The sequence below is a fragment of the Girardinichthys multiradiatus genome, chromosome 11 (assembly GCF_021462225.1).
Source record: "Girardinichthys multiradiatus isolate DD_20200921_A chromosome 11, DD_fGirMul_XY1, whole genome shotgun sequence".
Lineage (NCBI taxonomy): Eukaryota > Metazoa > Chordata > Actinopteri > Cyprinodontiformes > Goodeidae > Girardinichthys > Girardinichthys multiradiatus.
The window spans coordinates 42,432,309-42,453,737 of NC_061804.1; the positions used below are offsets into that span (position 1 = coordinate 42,432,309).

Sequence of the window (21,429 nt, forward strand, 5' to 3'; positions counted from 1 at the left end):
TTCGAGCGAGAACAACTCTGGAAGTTGTCACTCAGTCCCTTCATGAGAGGGAGGGTGGGACTAGAGGGAGAGACCCGGTCCGGGAAAAGGAGCCGATCTACCTTTTGCGAGTCAGTCCTACTGCTGGCCTCCGTGTCCGAACAACTTCCTCTGTCCACCTTCCAAAATAAAGCATCTCCCTTATAAACAGTCACTAAAAGGCGCCACCTAAAGACGATGCTTTTATTCTGACATGAAAATGACCCACATCCGCCCCTCTGGTTGTAATGTAGCAGCAATTGACGAGTCGCACCTGTTCTGTGGTAACGCGCCAAGAACAGGTGTAAAAGACATCTTTCAGTGATAAATGGGCAGTTTTAAATAAAATCATTAAACAGTAATCACTGTTCATCAGAACGAACCCGGCAAGTTCTAACAAGCCCAACAGACAGGACTTTAACAAATATTAAAAGGTCATAAAAGTTGTGCAGAAGTTAAATAAATTGTAAGTTAAGAAAAGCATGTTCGCGTGGCACATGTTAACACACCACAAAAGCAACAAAAAATTATATAAATTTAAATATTAAATATAACAAAAAATACTGGTTTAGCTGGTTCTGAATAAGAGTATAAAATTACTTACATTTTCAATGTTAAGAAAAAGAATTTAAACTGAATGTCAAACTGTCATAATCACTTATTAGGAAGGAGAAAACAAATCTTTCCTACAACAGCAACCAAGAAAAGATTATCCAATTTTTTTTACATATTTATGGTTCCCCTCAGGTGTAACATTTATTTCCCCTCTGACTTTGACCCAAAAAGGCCAACAGAATAGGAAAGAAAAATGCTACTACTGAAATTCTTGACAGGCATATTTACATGCTACTCATCTAGTTTAAATACCATGTCACATGCTGTTTAAACACTAAGCCTATTTTTAAAACCTCACAACTAAATCCTGATCCTCTCCCCTCATCTCTCCTTAAAAATGTTCAGCCCCTGTTCCATCATGTGTGAAGAGGTTTAGGCTTGAAAGCAGAGAAAACAGACTGGACTCAGCTTGACGTGAATTCCCCAGGTGAGCTCACCATCCTGATGTAGAAATATGGACTGACCTGTGCTCGGCGAAGTGGTCAGTCCACCTCATTTCATTTTCTAAGGTTACTCTGTTGCCTCAGCAACAATGCTGAGGCTAACGCAGGTGGACTGCTCATTTATGTAAGGTCAAAAAGGGTTATTGTGTGATTGAATCCAAAGCAGCAGGGTCCAGTTCTTGTGGGAATGAAATTCTGTTGTATTGTTGCTAATGGCCTCTGCGCTTATTTCTAAATCTGCAGTTTTCAAGCAAAGGAAGAACATGCCTGGTAATTTGAGGATGAGAGCTATGTCATCAAGACAGAGGGCCTAATCCTGGAATAAACTAAATTAAACTGATTTTAGACTGAATTAGACAAACCAGCAACAGAGTGAAAATATTGAACAAACCTGACACCTGGAGGGCAGACACACAATCCTCTCCAGCTGTTTTTTAAAGATGATTCCTTTTCTCACAGTATTACTTCCACTTGTCTGTTTCAGTTTTGTTTTGTTTTATTTTTTCAGAAAACTACAGTTTAGTAGGGCTGCTGGGTGGCGCAGTTAGAAACAATGGATCTTTGCAGCAAGAAGGTCCTGGGTTTGAATCCTTGTTTCTTTCTGCGTAGAGTTTGCATGTTCTCCCTGTGTGCCTACGGGTTCTCTCCGGGTACTCCGGCTTCTGCGGGGCGTACCCCGCATCTCACTATATGACTGCTGGAGGTAGGCCCCAGCTCCCCTGTGAACCTGTACATATAAGTGGGTATAGACAATGGATGGATAGATGGATGCCATTTAGAGAGTTTATAAGAGATAATGTAAATGTTGCATGAATGTGTATGAAACCAGAGTACCAAGTGAAAATCTGTTCATTTACAGAGAAACCATGTCAGCTCCACACTAAAAGACCCCAGCCAGGCTTTAAGTTGGCTTTAAGACCTATTCCTTCTATTACATTTATTGAATGGACCATAAGGTGGAGTAGCAGTTCATTCATATGCGGGGGCAAATATATCCACAGTGCATGAAAGCATTAATATGCAGCTGACAGTGTCTCTGATTGTCTTCATTAGGGAGGCTGATACTCCATGCAGACCTAAGCAACCTAACAGTTCCTCCCCAAATGTCGGACCAAGAATCCCCTCAGCCCTCATAAAGGTGATGTAAAGAACATCATAGTATCCTGATTTTGTGAACAAATCACTTCAATCTACTTAGTTTGTGACCTTTGTTCTGAATTCTTTTAGTTTATAATTAACAGATTTAAGTGCGTTATCTTTCATAACACAGTGGCAAACAGATAGCAAGGTCATCAACTATATTATGTTAAGTGGAGACCCTTGGGCAGATAGATCCAGAACTGTTCCACAAAGTTTTCTATTCTCACTAGTTTTGGGAAGTAGAGGAAAACCTTTTGGACTGGATTTATCATCACAATCTAGTGTAGGTGTTGTTTGTACATTCTCACCTGTTCCTATAAGATGAGTATCGGGCTACTGCAGAGGAACATTTACAGGTTCTGTTTCGTTATAGCACTCTAAAGAACGTAGTCTTGACCAAATTAACTTAGCATCAAACTTGTCATCTTCTGAATGTAATTCCACTGAATGGTGCCATACTATTGGCCCAGTTCTTCAGGCTTTGTCTCCGTCAAGTTATAGATTTTCTTACATTTAAACAGATATCTATTATTTTCTAAACATACTTTATCTCTCACTAATGGAAGATTTCAGTTATGTTCACTACAAATTCTTTTATAGAGAAACTCAGCAACAGCTACACGGGGCCATCTCCTGGCCAAACGGAGGGATGACATCTTAAGTATGTGGGTCAGAACAGTACTGTATTCAAGTTTAAAGCCACCGTATAAGTTCATTTCATTACAATGTGTTCGTTTTGGACTCTAATGGGATATATTAGAATATGCTCATGTGTATAAAACAACACCATTGCAGCCGGTTGCAATAGCCTGATTTTACATAATCTATTGTACTGTATTCTGTAAATGAGTCATCTGTGGCAGTCTCAGCATATTCCTTCAAGTTTGTGGTCATCAGATTTATTATCAGAATTTATTACAGCCATGAAAGATGTAACTGCCATCAGGGAATCCTATTCTCATGGAGCACTATAGTTGATCAGCAACAATGTTTAGGTAAGTGGTGGTTCAAGCATGAATGGTACCCAGGGTGAAACCCCTGCTTCTCCCACCTGACAAACAATCAAACACCCACCTACTAAAAAATGTAGATGTGGTCAAAATTGAAAATTATTTTTGGTGTTTGTAGAATAAAGATTTCATAAATCTGAAGTTGTCTTTTGAATAATCTCTCTTCAGTGATCACATGCCATCCAGACTAATTAAAAGGCCTTAAATATAACTTTGAATCATAAGTTACAAATCAGACTATCTTTGTTTTACCCTCCAAGTCATGCTACCCTGGGCAGAAAGCCGTATTGGTCCTATCAAAAACCATCCCCAAATGGTGAACCAAAATGAAAGCCAGAACCCATATCTTCAAACAGAGCATAATCTCAAGCTTCACCCTTCTTTTTTAATGCATCTTTTTGTGATGATTTTTTTCTGTTGGAAGGGAAGCGTAATGAGCCATAAGCATTAATTTGGTGCAAACAAACAAACACCATTATTCAACAAACCTGCTCGTGATTTGCCGGACCGAACAGGGTTCCTCCACAGTCGTCACACAACTTGCTTTTAGCAAGTATGGAACAGTATCTGACTCATGTTTTATGTTCAAAAAGAGAATGTGAAAGTAAAAATACTAAAAACTCAGCCATCAGTGTCTTGGTTTTTGCTTTGCTGTGAACCCACAGATAAATGCATGTGATTTATCTGATTTTCAGAACACTCTTTGGGTCTTTGACATGGTATCTTGAGCGTAAAGAACAATCCTTCAAACAATTAGTTCAATTTAACAGTAAATAATCAAATCAAGGTGTCCAAACAACCCCAAAAATAACAGAAAAATAAAAAAAGTTGAATCTGGAAAACACTGAAATTTAAAAACAATCCCACCTGTGTAGGAACCCTGTCTTTGGTCAAGTTCTGATTCTTTCATACCCAGTGTTGGTGCTTTCATCCATTTATCCGTAGGAGGTCACAGGCCCGCATGGGAACGTTGACAAGTTTTCAGCAAATCAGTTCCAAACAGTCCTGTCAAATTTCCATTAAAATGTGCTGACCCTTTTCTGCAGAGGACACCGTTTTTCGAGGAGCCTTAGTCTACCATGACCTTGAGATGAACTAATGTATTCACACCCCTTGAACCCTTTGTCACTGTATCACATTTCCTTTCTTTATTTTATTGATATTTTATGACAGACACACACAAAGTAATGCATAACTCTAAAGCGAAACAAAAATAACACCTGGTTTTTACAAATCTGAAAAGTATGGTGTGCATTTGTATTCATGACTGGGTCAATACTTTGTAGAACCATCCTTTTCTGCAGTTACAGCTCCAAGTATTTGAGGGTATGTCTCTACCAGATATGGGCATCAACAGAATGCATTTTTACCCATTCTTTGAAAAATAGCTCAAACTACAGAAAGCGTCTGGGAACATCATGTTTCAAGTCTTGCTACAGATTCCTAATCTGATTTAGTTCTGGACTTTGACAGGGCCATTCTAACACAACAGTATGGTTTGACCTAAATCATTCCATAGCAGCCATGGCTGTTTGTTGTGGGTCGTTGTCTTGCTGGAACCTCTTCCCCAGTCTTAGGTCTTGTGCAGCCTTTTTCAAGATCATGCCGTATTAAGCTGCATCCATGTTCCCATCAGGAAGAAGAACATCCCCACAGCATGATGCTGCCACCATGTTTTACCATGGAGTGTATGTTTGTGTGATGTGCAGTGTTACCTGTCTGCCACACACATGCTGTTTTGTGTGTAGGATCAGTTTTGTCTCATCTGATTAGACCTTCCACATTTTTGCAGTGTAACTTTTGTCCTTCTTCCATAAAGGTCAGATTTGTGGAATTAGAGAAACAATTGTTAGCAGATTATTTGGGCTTATCTCTGCAGCTGTTCCTTGGTCTTCATGACGCTGTGTGTTCACTAATGTTCTCTAACATACCTTTGAGACCTTCATAAAATAGCTCCATTTAAACTGAGATTAAACTGCACACCGGTGGACTCGATGTAATAATTTGGTTGATATCTAAAGGCAGGTCATCTCCCTGAAAATGTTCAGGGGTATTGCAGTAAAAGGGGCTGAACACAAATACACACGACACCTTTCAGAATTGATTTGTTCAAACATTTGAAAACCGTGTATCATTTTCCTTCAAATCCACAATTATGCACTACTTTGTGCCACATAAAGTGGCACACAGAGGCCTCCTCTGTGATGCTATTGGTCAGTTGATCACAGTTAGTTCCCTGTTAAACCATTTTATCACAGACAAGTCATTTTCACTATGCGGTTAACCACAGAGAGTTCCCCATTTATTATTGTTCGAACATGTAAACAGACAAGATGGTGACTTTGAAACAAGCACAGACAGTACATGGCATTAATCATGATTAATCATGAGGTAAAATATATCACATTGATCTTGATATCTTTCATGTTCAACCAAATAAATCTCACTGGAATGCTCAAGAACACTGATGTTCTTAAAAATACATTATATAAGCTATATGGTAGATTTCACATTACATAGATTCATATAGACACGCCACGTTTTGTTCTTTATCACAGTCCTTTCCTGACACATTGCACATAACCTTAGGATTCAGGCTTTATTATTGGCCATAACTGAGTCGCAGTGCTTTTGGGCCGGTTTCTGAGCAAACACAACATCCTGAAAACAACGAACATTTCTTCTCTGCTTTTGAAACACATTGGATTCACTGATAACACATCATTACATCACAAACCATCCAGTGGCTGCCTGCAGCAAGGGATGCTCCAAACTACTGGTGGTTACTTAGAATCACCAACCGGGTTTGTTCTGGCAGTAGGTCAGATCCCTGCCAGGGCAGTAAACTAACCTGTGAGCTAATCCGGTATGTTCATGTGCATCAGTGCAATGAGAAACATTGCAAGAGGGCACAAGGCCAGCATAAAATTGCTTTTAAATAGCTCTGCAGTAAGCAAACATCGCCTCCTGGTGGGCAGGCTGGGTTTTGTTTTTAAAAGTGTTCTTTTCATACCTTGTTTTACAAGGCAGCTTCAAGCTATCCAGTGACTTCTCTGACACACCTGCCTTAACTAACCCCCTATATAAAAGGTCTCATCATTAAAGCATGGTCTCACTACATTCATATGCTGCTGGTTTCTATGGAGACATGACACAGTTAGAATTATAGAGGCTCTAAAATAGAAAACCTAATGTAATGTAAATCTAATATAATCTAATGTAGTATGGTTTTTCTGTTTTCTATGAGATAACTCAGACACGAGTAAGTCAGAGAGTAAAATGAGGTCTGAGCTCCTACATATGGAGTTTTAATTAGAAGGTTGTTTTTCTGGTGGATGTGCTCATGTTTAACGGGTTTGTTAGCGATGCTGGAAACATCTGCACAAGCTTCATTAAAGTTGTAGGTCTCTGTTGTCCAGTTTTGGTCATTTCATGTTTCATAATTACTCCAACAACTGATTAAAGTTATTTTCTGTAAAACAAAATGTGCTTATATGACTCCTTTAAACAATGTCTACCAACAGATCACTCAGAGTTATTTTGATATGATCAGGGGTAATAATATATCATATTTAGTGAGAGTCGCCTGGTCCAAACATTGATCAGAGCCACAATCATTGGAATAATTGTGAAACATAAATTGCTTCATTAATTTATGTGATATTTGACCGTTTTATGATTATTTATCTCCTTAATTTGTTATGGTAGCTATCAAGAGAAATAAAGTTTAGTATATGGGTATGAAATGGTTTGTTTACAGGTACAAAATGGAATATGGTGGAGGGATAAAATAGAAACAACTGGGTATGAAATGGGATTATAAATTAGTGAAATGGGTCAGTGGACCACTGCTGCTGTTATATTATGAGCCAGAAGCTTAAAAAGTTTGGAGAACATGATTCTAGGCTGCAAAACCATGGTGACAAACCCAGGAAAGAAGACAACCAGCAATGCAACACTGAAAATCCTGAAATAAGCTGGAAGTCCTGCTTCTTCATACAGGCCTTGGCCTGTTCTGTTAATGTTAATGCTGGCTAACACCATCTGGACAGGAATGTCTCATTTCCATTGCTTATGCTCTGTTGTTTGAGTGGAACCATCTCTTGCTGCTAGCCAGTAACATGTGCAAAGCATAAGGCATCAATCAGTCTCTACCCAAAGATATTCTGTGAATTCAAACCGGTCAGAGTGAAGGCAGTTTCTAAATACATATATACCTCGGTCCCCTCACTTGGTTTGCTACATCCTACTGAGGTAGACAGATGCATACTGCAGTGTAGTCCCCTACCCAAACCCTGCTCTCCCTGATCAGACACATTAACAAACAGTGGAACAGTTCTAGTGCACCATTTTCCAAAATAAACCCAGGTCCTGGTGTCGTCAGTGCTGCAGCTCTACAGACTGGTCTGTACAACATTTCTGCCACAATCTTTGAGGGTCTAATGAAATGTTTTACTGAGACAGAAAATTTTGTAAGTTACAAACATGTCATTAAGTGCTGCATCCAAACTGAAAGATGAAGTATTTTAAATAACTTGAGCACATCTTCATGAGCTTATCATGGTGGGCAGCTTTAACTGGTGACAGATAAATAAATACGTCCTTTAGCAGCAAATCAACATTACATTTCAATGCATGTTTCCATGACAATCAAAAGAGACAAGAACTGTTAACCTTTTTTAAGCTGCTGGTCTGTAACCAGAGGAGTGTCCCCACAGCATGATGCTGCCACCACCACCACTGCAAAAACCAAATGTAGAACACTGAGGGGTAGTTACAACGTTTCTTTGTTGTTGAATTTCAATGAGTAACCAACAGCAGTTTCAAGGCATTCCACCAGGGAGCCTGCTGAGAGGAAGTCCAGCTCCACCTCAATGAATTTGACATAAATAGCGCAACATTGTTGTGAGTCTTTGCTGCATTCGCTGTCCTGACCTGTTCTGGCACTGCGACAGTTCTCCTGCAGGAAGTGTGTCACACTGGAAGGCTCACCATAGGCGTAGTGTTTCCCAGATCCCTGAAAGTGCTGGAAGAGGCACTGCTGAATGGTCCTGTCCTCAGCTATGCCCAAGTAGCAGTAAGTGACTGTTGGCCAAGTCCTGACACCTTGCTCTGTTTCTCCGTCACACTGCTCTGACCCGTTTTCTCCCCCACACTGAGGTAAGCTGCAGCTGTCCTCCTCGTCAGCCTGAAGAGATGTGTGAGCTGGGTTGTTACAAGCCGACAGTGTCCCATAGCCGATGGCATACAACCCATGTGTCTTGGGGATATGACCAGGAAGGAGATAGTGGGACGAGACCTTGCTGCTGCTCATCACCTGGGACTGCGACACGGGGATCCAGTCCACCTCCATGTGGAGCTCCAGGCAGCGCGCCTCACTGATGGTAATGTCCAGGAACTTGTAGTAAACACTCTTCCAGTTCATCTTCTGAACTTTCGTCATGATGACCCGGCCCTCTGGCTTTTCTGGGTTGAAGTACTCCCGAAGCCTCTTGCCCAGCGGCACCTGGGAGCTGATTTCAGCGTAGTGGTAGCGTATGTCCTCACGCCAGCGCGTGTTGTAGCCCACGCCGAAGATGGCCAGTTTATTGGACAGGTGCAGCCGTGAGAACTCAGTCCATGTCTGGAAGTGCTCCCAGTTCAGCTGCACAGACTCCAGGATGCGGATCGTGGTTTGCATCGTCTCCCTTTTTCTGCACACAGCAACAGATTCAATAATCAATACCTAATGCTCAAGGTATAAAATCATACAATGCACTAACTTCTCACACAATTAGAAATCCATTCCACTGCTAATTCACAAATATGTGTCTATACTGAGACACCCAGTTGGACTTTATATGCTTAGTAAATGAGTTCTGACAATTGGGTGCACAGAATTTTATTCAGGGGTATCAGAGTGAAGTGGGCTGAATACAAGCGCACAATGAGATTTTGAAAAATGTTCTTTGAAAAACATTCATCATAAGATCCATAGAGGTTTGAGATGACAAGCTGTGAAAAGGGTCAAGGGATGTGAATACTGTTTCAAGACACAGTAGTTTACCCTAATGACCAGATTTTAAAAACTCTAATAAAACATAGCTTTTGTGACACCAGACAGGAGTCCACACATGTAGTAAACACAGGACCTGAACCAGTTTGCTGTAGAAGCTAGAAAAGACCAATCAGTTAAATCATATAAAAACAAGCTTCTTAGAAAAAAACTACTAGAAATGAAGAATTCTTGTCTTATTGACTTACTGTGTTAGTTCACACAATTCTGCTTGAATCTGTAGAGCTCTGCTTTTAGGCACCTGTATGTCTTCTAAACCTGAGAAAACATGGAAAGAAAATAAATATGACAATTAATTCCATCTATTCCATTTTGACACAGTTACATTTTAATAAATGCAACCAGAACTCACCAGTGTCCATGTCTCCCTCCTGGAAAGCTGAATCCAGCACCTGGTTGCACCAGTCCTCCTGGGAGAAGTCTTCCAGGGTGCTGCCATTAGACTCCATCTCCTGATACAGCCCGCTGCTGTTGATGAGCACAGGGGCGCAGCTCTGAGAGTCCCAGCCTCCTTGGCCAAACACCTTCTCCAGCTGCTCCAAAGTGTAGCTGCTCTTTCTTTTCCCGATTCCGTGTTCCTTCACACGGCTGTAGCAGCGCCTCAGTGTCTGTGATGGGGGAGCAGGGAGGATTCACTCAGCAACCAGCACCTACGTTTCCAAAGACTGCTCTAAAATGAATCACACACTACTGACCAGAAACTGATCTATGGAGCTGTAACATCTTCACTTCCACCATCTCAATGGATGAATGGCTGATGAAAGCATAAACTGGTAAATACGTGAATTCTTCTTTTAATGAAGTCTCACTGAACTGTGGATCAATTGATTTATTGCAAAACTCCTTTTCTGGCCATCCTCAGAACTATACCTCAAACGGTAATAACCCAAAAACAATAAATTGAATCACACAAAACTTTTCTTCATTCTGGCCCATTATTGAACAAGCATTGCAAATTATCTAGTGTTGCTCTGAAGGCTCATTTGGGCCTAAAGCTCTACAGAAATATACCAGATCTGAAAACACTTTACATTTCCCATTTTAGGAAACAACATCAGAAACATGAATACATTTTAGGAAGTGCGATTTAACAAATATTAGCAGATGAAAATGCGCCCGGAATGACCCGGCTGTCCTCTAATCCGAGCTGCAGCCAGCATACCCAGTTTGGTGTCATGGTAACAGGTTAGAGTCGTGACAGTGACATGTTGCAACCATGATTCCATACCTTCATCCTCTCCCTGCACTGGGACGGGGTTCTGTCGTACCCCAGGTCCAAAAGGGCTCTGGACACCCGCTCGTACATGGCAGGACCAGGTGGCTTCCCGGAGAACACGGTTCCAGCGACCTCCAGCTGCTGCATCCTCGCCTCCGTAAGCCTCTCGTTGCCCCACACCGCGATGAGAGCGTTTGTCTCGGACGGCGTCCATGACATCCCCCGGCAGGCGGTGAAGCTGTTAGACGAGGATGAGGCCGCCGTCCGGCCCGCGGTGCCAGAGCCCACGTTCAGAGGCGAGAATCGGTTCGGTGTCGAGGGATTAGAGTGGTATTGAACACTGTCACTCAAGTCCTCTGACTCGGGAGATGGCACTTCGGTTTTCGGTATCTTTAATGGTGTCGTTATCTCTGGAGAGAGCTCAGCGTTACTGGACGCCGCCATGTTGGCTCTGTTGCTAAGGGGAGGGGCCGAGAAGAAGATGTAACGTTAGAGGGGCTCGGAGAAACGGGTGCGGCTGTGAACAACTATTCATTTTGGGCGAAATCTTCTTAAAAGTATAAATAAATTGAAACATTAATTCAACACAGGAATAAATAAGCCCAGTGAACAGCCCAGTTGAAACCAGATTTTTAGTGTATATAACGAAACAAACATTTTTTAATTGTCTTTGGTCAGTTTGTATTTAAGAATTACTAAAATTATTTTTATTTACTCAATACATTTCCAGAAAAATAAGACAGGGAACGTTTAGAGACGTGTTACTATCTTCAACTGCTGAAGCAAACACACAATAAGTTTGCTGTGCCTTTAAAATTTTTGGGAAAGGAAAATAATATAATTTAATTCCAAGCTAAGTATGTTAAATCACAACTAGAGATGCACTGATATGGAACATTAGTATCCACTGTTATTATGTTACGACAAATTACCGATATTAACCGATTTTATTGTCACTACCCTTTTGACACCGTGAAAAAACGACCTAACCGCTGACATTGCTTCTCTGCTTCTGTCAAATATGGAGGACCGATCCTGACAAAATTTAAAATAAAAGCAGAAATATATATATTTTCTTTTTCCTTTTGCTTACACATGCGTTTTCATCAAGAAATGTATATATTTTCTTTTTCCTTTTCCGTACACATGCCTTTGTTCTTTTTACATTTCCTCGTCTCGTCTCGTATGCATTTCTACTTCATTATGCAAATGAGGAGGGCTGCCTTCTTCTCTTCAGCTCCTCTCCTATTGGTCAATATACAGGAAGGAGGAGGATCCATGTTCAGGCCGAGGGTGTGTCCCAATTCAGGGGCTGGATTCTTCCAAGTCCGTACCTGTGGGCCGATTACGTCACAGTGCGGCACGCAAGGTCTGTCAAATGCGGCAGACAAATGTGTCCTTCTTTTGCCCGATTTGAAGGATGCGTTGTGAATATCCTTCGCGGTCCATCTTTTCCCATGATTCATTGCGGGTCGAAGCGGTTTGGTCAAACAGGGGCCGCCATGGCGGACCACAGTGGCAAAAGCTGTGAGTAAACTGTGAAAAATTACACTTTCTGTGATACAAATGAACTTTTACAATGTTTTTAGTGCGGGAATATAAATGTGTAGACGTGAAAAATTTGCTTGATTCATCAAGACATCGCTTAATTTCAAACGTGCTTCGATGTGTTCGGAGTTTACCGCTCCCGCCGTATTAACTCCCGGCTTGCCTCGCCAGCCCTACCAGCGGTGGGGCGAGCTAGACCCGGTAGAGATCTGACCGGACTATCGGCACTGAGTTCCTGCTGCCAGTCATCACAGTGAATGTTAAACACAAGTGATTTCTAACAGTTTATGTTAGTATTATTTTAATGTATTGTGTCATTTGTTCATGTAAGTCGATTTGACATTACAGGTGATATTAAAGTTAACCTGAATAAATGGACGATTTTATGTAATCCTACCGTATCGCTGGAGAGTGTGATTGAGAATAAATAAGCTTTTAAATATTAATTTTTGATGAAGAAATGTGCTATATGTGTTTTTAAAACACATATAGCAATGTGGGTTACATTGATAACTGGCGAACATTTTGGGGAAAATCTGGTCTGATCCGGAGAGACGGCATCCATCCCACGTTGGATGGAGCTGCTCTTCTTTCTAGGAATCTGGCCGAATTTATTAGTTCGCCAAAACTCTGACAACCCAGGGTTCAGACCAGGAAGCAGGGTCGTAGTTTAATACTCCTCTCTGCAGCTTCTGTATTGCTACCCACCCATTACCCTATTAAGACAGTGTCTCGCCCACGGCCAAAATTGAATAGATTAAAAAATAATCTAAAAGGAGGAAATCAGGAAAATCTAATAAAAATAAACACAGCTCAGACTAAAAAGAAGAATAAAACCATTACATGTGGCTTACTGAACATAAGATCTCTCTCTTCAAAGACATTGCTAGTTAGTGACCTGATTTGTGACAATCAGATTGATTTATTTTGCCTCACAGAAACCTGGCTGCAGCAAGAGGATTATGTTACTATAAATGAGTCAACTCCTACTAATTATTAAAATTTTCACATTCCTCGAATTACTGGCGAGGAGGAGGAGTAGCAACCATCTTTCAGTCGGATTTATTGATTAGCCCCAGACCAATCAATAGCTACAACTCTTTTGAATATTTAATCCTTAGTTTTCCTCATCCAAATTGCAAAGCACTAAAACCTCTTCTGTTTGTTGTCTTGTACCGTCCACCAGGCCCTTACTCTCAATTTTTAGATCAGTTTTCAGACCTTTTATCTGATTTAGTGTTAAATACAGATAAAGTTATTATAGTGGGGGATTTTAACATTCATGTAGACGCTGAAAGTGATAGCCTAAATATAGCGTTTAATGCTATCTTAGACTCAATTGGCTTTGATAAAAACATTATTGTAAATATGAATCTGAGAATATTATTTAATATTTAATATTAATATTTTAATATTTTACCAAATAATATCCCGGTCTGTTAAGGATTGTCCTGTGAATACCAGCCCCATTAAGGCGATGGTATTAGGACAGAATAGAAAGGTGTGAGACGAGCTCTGGCGTTATTGAACAGCGTAAACTCTGCACACATATGGAATGAATTCACACAATTTCTTAAAATACAAGAATTTATTAACAAAAATAAGTCAACTCAAAGTCAAACATATTTCAATCAACAAACTCTTTACTATGCTAAAACAATCCAAATAAACTACCAAGCAGAATCAAAGAATAATGAAGACTAATGGGCTATGTACAATATAAACAAGTTGATTAAAGATGATTAGAAATCATGACCAAAAAGAGTGATGCAACATTACCATGCAATGTTTATGTTTGAGAACCAAGGATTATCTTGAAGAATCTGGAAGTGAAGTTAAGTTAGTTTTGGAACTAACTTAGAAAATAATCAGCAACATTTAGACAACCCTTCACAATGCAAGATCAGATTAAATATTATTTTAATAAAATAATGTTTTAAATAATGATCTGCTGAATAAAACCAACCTCCTGGATGACTAATTCTCAACGGTGTCTAATTAACTGCCTTTATTTATTAAAATAATATTTGAAGAAATATTATTGAGTATTTTGGAAAAGGGCCAAATCTTTCTGGAGAAATGGGGCTTAATGGTGTTTACTTAGTTATCAACTCTAGCAAATGATGTTCGGGGACTATTATTCACTAGCTTGAAAACTAACAACCTTTCTGTTGACTAGCCTTAATGCTAGCACACGTGTTCTTACCGGCTGGCCGTTGGGCTAACAAAGAAGCTAGCTAAAGTGCTAAGCTAGAAGATAGCTTAGCACCAGAATCAACACATACCTCTAAAATACCAGGGTTACAATGCATAAGCGCGGACGGCGCGTTATGAGCAATGTTCTGGTTGAAACCACCCTTTAAATAAAGTTTATCTTAGCTTTAAAACATACAAAGAACACGGAACCGGCACGTGCCGTAGCTAGCCTACTAGCGCTAAAGATAGCCGGGTTCCACAAAACAAACTTCATAACATGAAAACGTTTAGATCATTTCATGTTAAACCTATCTGTTAATCTGCCCAAACCCAACCTCTGACCATGGTGAGTAAACGTTGTCCAAGGCGATGAAGTTCGAATAAACGTCCACAGTCAACAAGTGGTTGGTTTTCAGCTAACCTCTGCGTTCGCTCTGTGAGCAATAGCGTTAGCTCCGGAGGGCTGGGCGGCTGTTCGGTACCGTAACACGGTGGTGCAAGCCGTAATCCGTCCTTGCGGCTCGGCTTGTAGAAACAGCTTCTCCACCGGGATCTCTCCTCGATACAGTTTTGCTTCTGTGGGGCCTCGAAGAGAAAATGTAAGCAACTCTTACACCTTAATTTCCCCGTTCATGAATGAAAATACCGGATACACAGACAGTATTTCATTCTACTTAACTTTGCATATGATCGATGATCGTATGGCTTTGGATCCAGTTGAATTTATGTCTTTTTGCCATCAAAAGACATCAGCGCGCTCTCCTCTCCTATCCGGTACCTCTGGAAGGCCGCGTGGAAGAGAAAGACTTGTGGAAAGGTGGGGGCTTTTATTTGGGTAATGGCGCCACAGAAAGTCCGCAGTTACCCCCTTTCCTGGCTGTGCTGGAAGAAGGTCAATGCACTTTATTTTGAAAAGTTCCAGGAAAGTATGTACCGGAGTTTTAGTGTTGAAACCCATGGCTGTGGTCCCAACAACATTAACAAACCTACCCACCTTTGTCTTCATTCTCTGGACCTTGTGCTGACATATGGCATTGAGTGTAAAGACATAACAATATTCTCTCATAACCCTGTCCTGTCTGACCATTTCTTAATAACCTTTGAGTTTAATTTAACCGAGTACTCCACACCTGAAAGAAAATTTCATTATAGTAGATCATTATCAGGCGATGCTGTAACAACCGTTCCACTTTTAATTTCCTCATTATCACTGAAAAGAACAGTGGAGGGAAATAATTCTGTTTCTGCCCCTTCACAAATTGATTCTTTTGTTCATAGTGTTTCTTCATCATTGCGTGATGCATTAGACAATGCAGCCCCCTTGAAAAATAAGGTAATCATTAATAGGAGGCTAGCTCCTTGGTTTAATTCAGAGCTGCATACTTTAAAGCACAATGTTAGAAATTTGGAGAGAAAATGGCGCTCAGGTTTCAGAGCTCATCATAGCACTGAAACAGCTCTGCTGAAAGTCACTAATGATATTCTTATGGCCTCAGATAATGGACTTGTGTCTGTTCTGGTTCTGCTAGATCTCAGTGCTGCATTTGATACAGTCTATCACAAAATTCTCTTAGAAAGGCTGGAATATGCTGTAGGGATCAGGGGAACAGCGCTAGGCTGGTTTAAATCTTATCTGTCTGACAGATTCCAGTTTGTTCATGTAAATGATAAATCATCTTTAAACTCCAGGGTTAATTGTGGAGTACCACAGGGCTCAGTACTTGGGCCAATTCTCTTTACTATATATATGCTTCCAATAGGTCAAATTATTAGGCAGCATGGGATAGATTTTCACTGTTATGCTGATGATACTCAGCTTTACTTATCCATAAATCCTGATGAGCCCAACCAGTTAGACAGACTACAAGCATGTCTTGAAGATATAAAAACTTAGATGACGTTAAATTTTTTGCTTCTAAATTCAGACAAGACATTAAATTGACCTCTGATAATAAAGTAAAAAACCTTGGTGTTATTTTTGACCAGGACATGTCATTTAAATCCCATATTAAACAGGTTTCTAGGATTTCCTTCTTTCATCTCTGGAAAATTGCCAAAATTAGAAATATCCTATCTAGGAGTGATGCTGAAAAACTAGTCCATGCAGGCCCAAAACAAAGTGGAACAATATGAAAAAGAAATTTAAAGTATGTTCAGAAGTTCTCATGTCACACACAAATAAATATATGTCTAAAAGTCTTATTGGTTTCTCTGTTTTGTCAACTCTTTTTTTCTTCCTTCTAACTTTAGGATTGTAAGTATCCAGGGTCAGGAGAGGGAGTCAGTGAAAAGCCCACTGCTGCTACTTGGCCCTGGTTTGTCCTTATGGATGAGGTGTTGGGACAGAGGTCTTCCACAACACCTCCTGTCCTAATTGCCTCCATCCCTGAGGACACTCCAGGGCCAAGCGGAGCGGTGGGCAACCAGATGGAGAAGGAAGACAGAGAGCCAGCAGGAAGGGGTCAGAAAAGAAAGAGGGACAGATATGAGGAGATGATGGAGTTGATCAGGGAGGACATGAGGGCACAGAGAATTGACAGACTGTTTTCCATCTTAGAAAGAATTGTACCGAAATAAGTTGCTATATAAGAAATAAATAAATATGTTTTGTTCAGATAGTTTCTTAAAGTTTTAAGCTGTTCTAATACATTTCTAAATTGTTGTTGTCACCAATGTATTTTATTTCCATTTGACCTAACTATACATCAACTTCATTTAAATTTCTAAACACAGTTTATTTTGAAAATTACAAATAGCATTTTAAACAGAATGTGGAAAAAAAAACATTCAAACAGATCAAGATTATAAGACAAAAGGCATAAAATAAAACTATGTACAAGTATTTACAATGGCGACAGCAGGATCAACCTGAGTGACTGGTTCCTGGAAAAACCTCTTCAACAGAACAAAGAGGCAGATGTCTTTCTGAACAGAAAGTCTCTGGCGGTGTGGCTAAATCTCTCGCAAGGTCAGAGACTTGGATGGGATGCTGCAACTGAGACCTGTAGTTTGTCTTTCTGGATGGTGAACTTAGGAAGAAACACTGATTGACAATCAATTTCACATTGTAAGGATTATGATTATTGATTAATTAATATTCATCAAGAATTTTAATTCAAAATCATAATTTGAAAAAAATGTATTTCTTAACCAAAAATCATTACTTACAAATATAAATCAGAGATATCCTCTGGTGTTGTTATTATGGGCTCAAAGCTCTTTAATAGTTACAAATTATTAACCAAAACTACAAACTGTCACTGTTTATTCAACCGCTTCACGAAGGTGGGGGAACTTTGACCTTGTTTTGACAGATAAATCATTCTTGCACGAAATAAACACAAACGCTTCTCTTAATTATATATATATATGAAGAATTATTGAAGCCAAATAATCCTGATATACCATTATTCTGGTCCAAAAACCTTCACCTAACTAACAAGCACCGTTCTACACAAAGGGAATAAAAATGACTACCTAACAATGATAATAAAAGAAAAATATATATGCGCATTTAGTGTCTATGAAGATCAAACTAGTAGTTTTATGGACAAAATGTGTAATTTGGGTTAAATGTCGTGCTGATGTCTCGATCGCAGCGATCAGCTGATAAAACGATGGGGCCACGCCCCTTTAGCCACAACCAGCTGATCGCTCCAAATCTTCACAAAGAGTCATAAACTCTGAGGCAGGAACTCAGTGGAAAATCTCCAGCAATAAAACTGGAACAAAGAGTGGTCGGGCGAGGCCCAGACTGCAGTTGCTTTGAATGAAAAACTTTTAAAAGTTCAACTTCTAACTCCTGGCTGATTAGAGATCAGCCGGACAAAACATTAACCACGCACAATTCAGCAGCGCTGGCGCGCCAAATCAAAACACAGCTCAGCATAACATAATTCAATCGGTATTGCATGCAACAAGTTAGATTAACTATTGGTGATTCTAAATCACTTTCATTATGGCTCATCCTGCCCAGACCTCTAAATGGACCTATCCGGTTTAATATAAAAAGAATGAAATTACTTTGACGTTGATTTCTGCTCTCTGCCGGTTGAGGATCAAGTCTGAAGAAAAACGATTCAGCAAAAAAGCAGCAGCTGGGATGACGGTGTCATTTGGTACTGACTTAATGAAGCTGCATGTCACAGTTAGGAGGAATTTGTTACCTCCTGCTAATTTTGGAGCTGGTTCGACCCAGTTGGTCTGAAGGTGGAACCAAAGTAATGTAACCCCCTTCGCTGAAGTGGAGGTTGACCGATTGGCTGGGATGGCTGAAACTGGCAGCAGGTTAAGCATCCTTGGATGTAGACCTGAGTGCCGTGAGATGTTGGAGGCCAGTACGCCATCTGTTGGAGGGTGTGGAGTGTGGCTTTGCAGCTCCTATGGCCCCCTACAGGAGGGTAATGGGCGTAGGCTAATGTGACCCCCCTTTGGTCTGTTGGAACAATGCTCAAAGCATGGGAGAGCTGTTTGATGCACACTGGAGGTGCACAATCTGGCTGTCTTAAGGAGAGGGCGGAGCCCGTCTGTTAAGAGGAGTATGTGGCTGTGCCTCAGTTAAAAGGGGATCTTCTTGGCACACGCGGTCATACAGCTCTCTACCAGTTGATAATTTCTCAAGCCAGAAAGCTAGAAGCACTTCTGATATGAACATGGTTTCCAGGTGTACATCTTCCACCACTTTGGGGTTGTGAAGTTTCACACTTGGGTTCTTTAAAAAGTTAAGAAATGATGCATGACTGCATCTGGGAGGAGTTTTCTGGGTGGCTGGGTGCAGCTGTGTCCCAGAGGTGCCCATGTCTGGCAACAACGAGGACCTGAGAGGTTATTTGGGCTCCTCTAAGCTGGCAACTTGGTCTGTCAACAAGGATGGTTTGCTGCTTGCACCCAATGGTTTTTGCACCTCCACCTGGACCCAGAGTTGGTCCTGGTGGCAGTCAATGAGTGGGGCCAGCCAGTACAGCAGGTCCTGGCCACCAAGAGAAAGCTCTATGTTCAATGTGCACATATAGAAGGGGTGCACCAGAGTCATGTCTTTGAGTGTGATGTCCATCTCAACCCAGCTGGTGATGCTTACATCACAAGCTTCAGCCTGAAATAGTTTATTGAGGGAGAGCATGGCTCTACTCACCTCCTCAAACAAGACTGAGCCCATCAGGTTGATATCTGATCCTGTTTTAAAATGGAAACTCAGTTTGACATGTCCTCCTATACTGGTGAGATAGTATAGGTAAACTGTATGTTCATTTTGGTTCAGTTTACTTAAGAACCGTGGAAAAGTGGTTTGTTGTGTTTCTCCTGGAGAGGTCCCAAGGGGTTCTTGGAGTTTCCCAGGATTGTCTCCCCATTCGCGCAGGTAGACTCTGATGGCTGTGGAGACTGGGTCCATGCCTAGTTGTACTGGCGGGGGTTTTGGATCCGGTTTCACCAGATGGTTAGCTGTCTCTAATGATGGTGGAGGTTGGGCGCATGCCTGGCGCACTGCTTCTGTCAGAAGTTTGATTTACATGGAGTTATATTGTGTTGTTTAAGTGATCCCTTTATTTTTTTTAGCAGTATATATATATATATATATATATATATATATATATATATATATATTTATATATACACCACCAGAACATGACTACTGTATGCAGGCAAGTATAATATTATAGATGTGATTAATTTTTGAGGTGTATAACTAATTGTCATATTTTGTGAGCACCATCTTCTAATTCTGCATTTTTCTGATTACATCTTAGTGATGTGGTCCAGCCAGCCCTTTAAACTTGATCAATGAAAGAGGCATCACAAACATCTGCAGACCACCTGTGTGATGCTTCGCTCAGCATCCAGAAAGACAAACCAAAGGTCTCAGTTGCAGCGTCCCATCCATGTCTCTGACCTTGCGAGAGATTTAGCCACACCGCCAGAGACTTTCTGCCTTTTTGTTCTGTTGAAGAGGTTTTTCCAGGAACCGGTCACTCAGGTTGATCCTGCTGTCGCCGTTGTAAAAATTTGACCATCGTTTTATTTTATGCTTTTGTCTTGTAATCTTGATCTGTTTGAATGTTCTTTTTTTCCACGTTCTGTTTAAAATGCTATTTGTAATTTTCAAAATAAACTTTGTGTTTAGAAATTACATTAAGTTGATGTATTGTTAGGTCAAATGGAAATAAAATACATTGGTGACAACAACAATTTAGAAATGTATTAGAACAGCTTAAAACTTTAAGAAACTATCTGAACAAAACATATTTATTTATTTCTTATATAGCACCTTATTTCGGTACCATTCTTTCTAAGATGGAAAACAGTCTGTCCATTCTCTGTGTCCTCATGTCCTCCCTGATCAACTCCATCATCTCTGTCCCTCTTTCTTTTCTGACCCCTTCCTGCTGGCTCACTGTCTTCCTTCTCCATCTGGTTGCCCACCGCTCCGCTCGGCCCTGGAGTGTCCTCAGGGATGGAGGCAATTAGGACAGGAGGTGTTGTGGAAGACCTCTGTCCCAACACCTCATCCATAAGGACAAACCAGGGCCAAGTAGCAGCAGTGGGCTTTTCACTGACTCCCTCTCCTGACCCTGGATACTTACAATCCTAAAGTTAGAAGGAAGAAAAAAAGAGTTGACAAAACAGAGAAACCAATAAGACTTTTAGAAATATTTTTTTATTTGTGTGTGACATGAGAACTTCTGAACATACTTTATATTTCTTTTTCATATTGTCCCACTTTGTTTTGGGCCTGCAAGGGGATGACCTTCCCCTGTTGGCCCCTCTTCTCCAGAATTGTCCTAAACAAGCAAAAGGAAAGAGGGAAAACCAAAAGAAGTATGTTAGTCACTGGATGGATATTTATGAAAGTTAGAAAGATAGGAGTTATTGAAACTGGACAGAAACTGACAACAAAGAATGTTGTTATTGTACCTCCAAGCCACGTGGCTGAGTTTTTAGCTCCAGTAAAAAGGTGGTGGTTCTCACCCCTGAGCTTAATAAACTGGACCGTCTGCTCCTTTGTCCCTAAACAATAAAAAGAACAAAAAAAAACATCTTGCTTAATATCAGTGTAAAAAAAAGCCTTTTTTAATTTTACATTTGTCTTAATTTGTAGAACATATTACAATATTTCTATACAAATGCCTAAAACAAGCTCTTTCAAACTTTTCACTTCTTTACTGAGATTTGCTTGCATTTGAAAGTGTATTT

The 21,429-nt window shown here is 40.5% G+C and overlaps 1 protein-coding gene across 1 annotated transcript; it reads right to left on the reverse strand.

Annotated features, from left to right (window-relative positions):
• Positions 1–5,506: 5,506 nt before the first annotated feature.
• On the reverse strand, positions 5,507–11,158 carry LOC124876954 (myb/SANT-like DNA-binding domain-containing protein 2). The gene is made up of 4 exons (XM_047380021.1): positions 10,510–11,158; positions 9,634–9,889; positions 9,470–9,539; positions 5,507–8,919 (listed from the first exon to the last, which is right to left on the reverse strand). The coding sequence occupies exons 1-4, from the start codon at positions 10,939–10,941 to the stop codon at positions 8,001–8,003; spliced, it is 1,677 nt and encodes a 558-aa protein (XP_047235977.1). The 5' UTR covers positions 10,942–11,158; the 3' UTR covers positions 5,507–8,000.
• Between the last annotated feature and the right edge of the window lie 10,271 nt (positions 11,159–21,429).

Coding starts and splice junctions, on each gene's coding strand:
- LOC124876954 (XM_047380021.1), bottom strand. CDS start 10,941: ATGGCGGCGTCCAGTAACGCTGAGCTCTCTCCAGAGATAACGACACCA. Junction 9,540..9,633: donor GGAGGGAGACATGGACACTG/GTGAGTTCTGGT, acceptor ATGTTTTCTCAG/GTTTAGAAGACATACAGGTG. Junction 8,920..9,469: donor GAATTGTGTGAACTAACACA/GTAAGTCAATAA, acceptor TGCTGTGTGCAG/AAAAAGGGAGACGATGCAAA.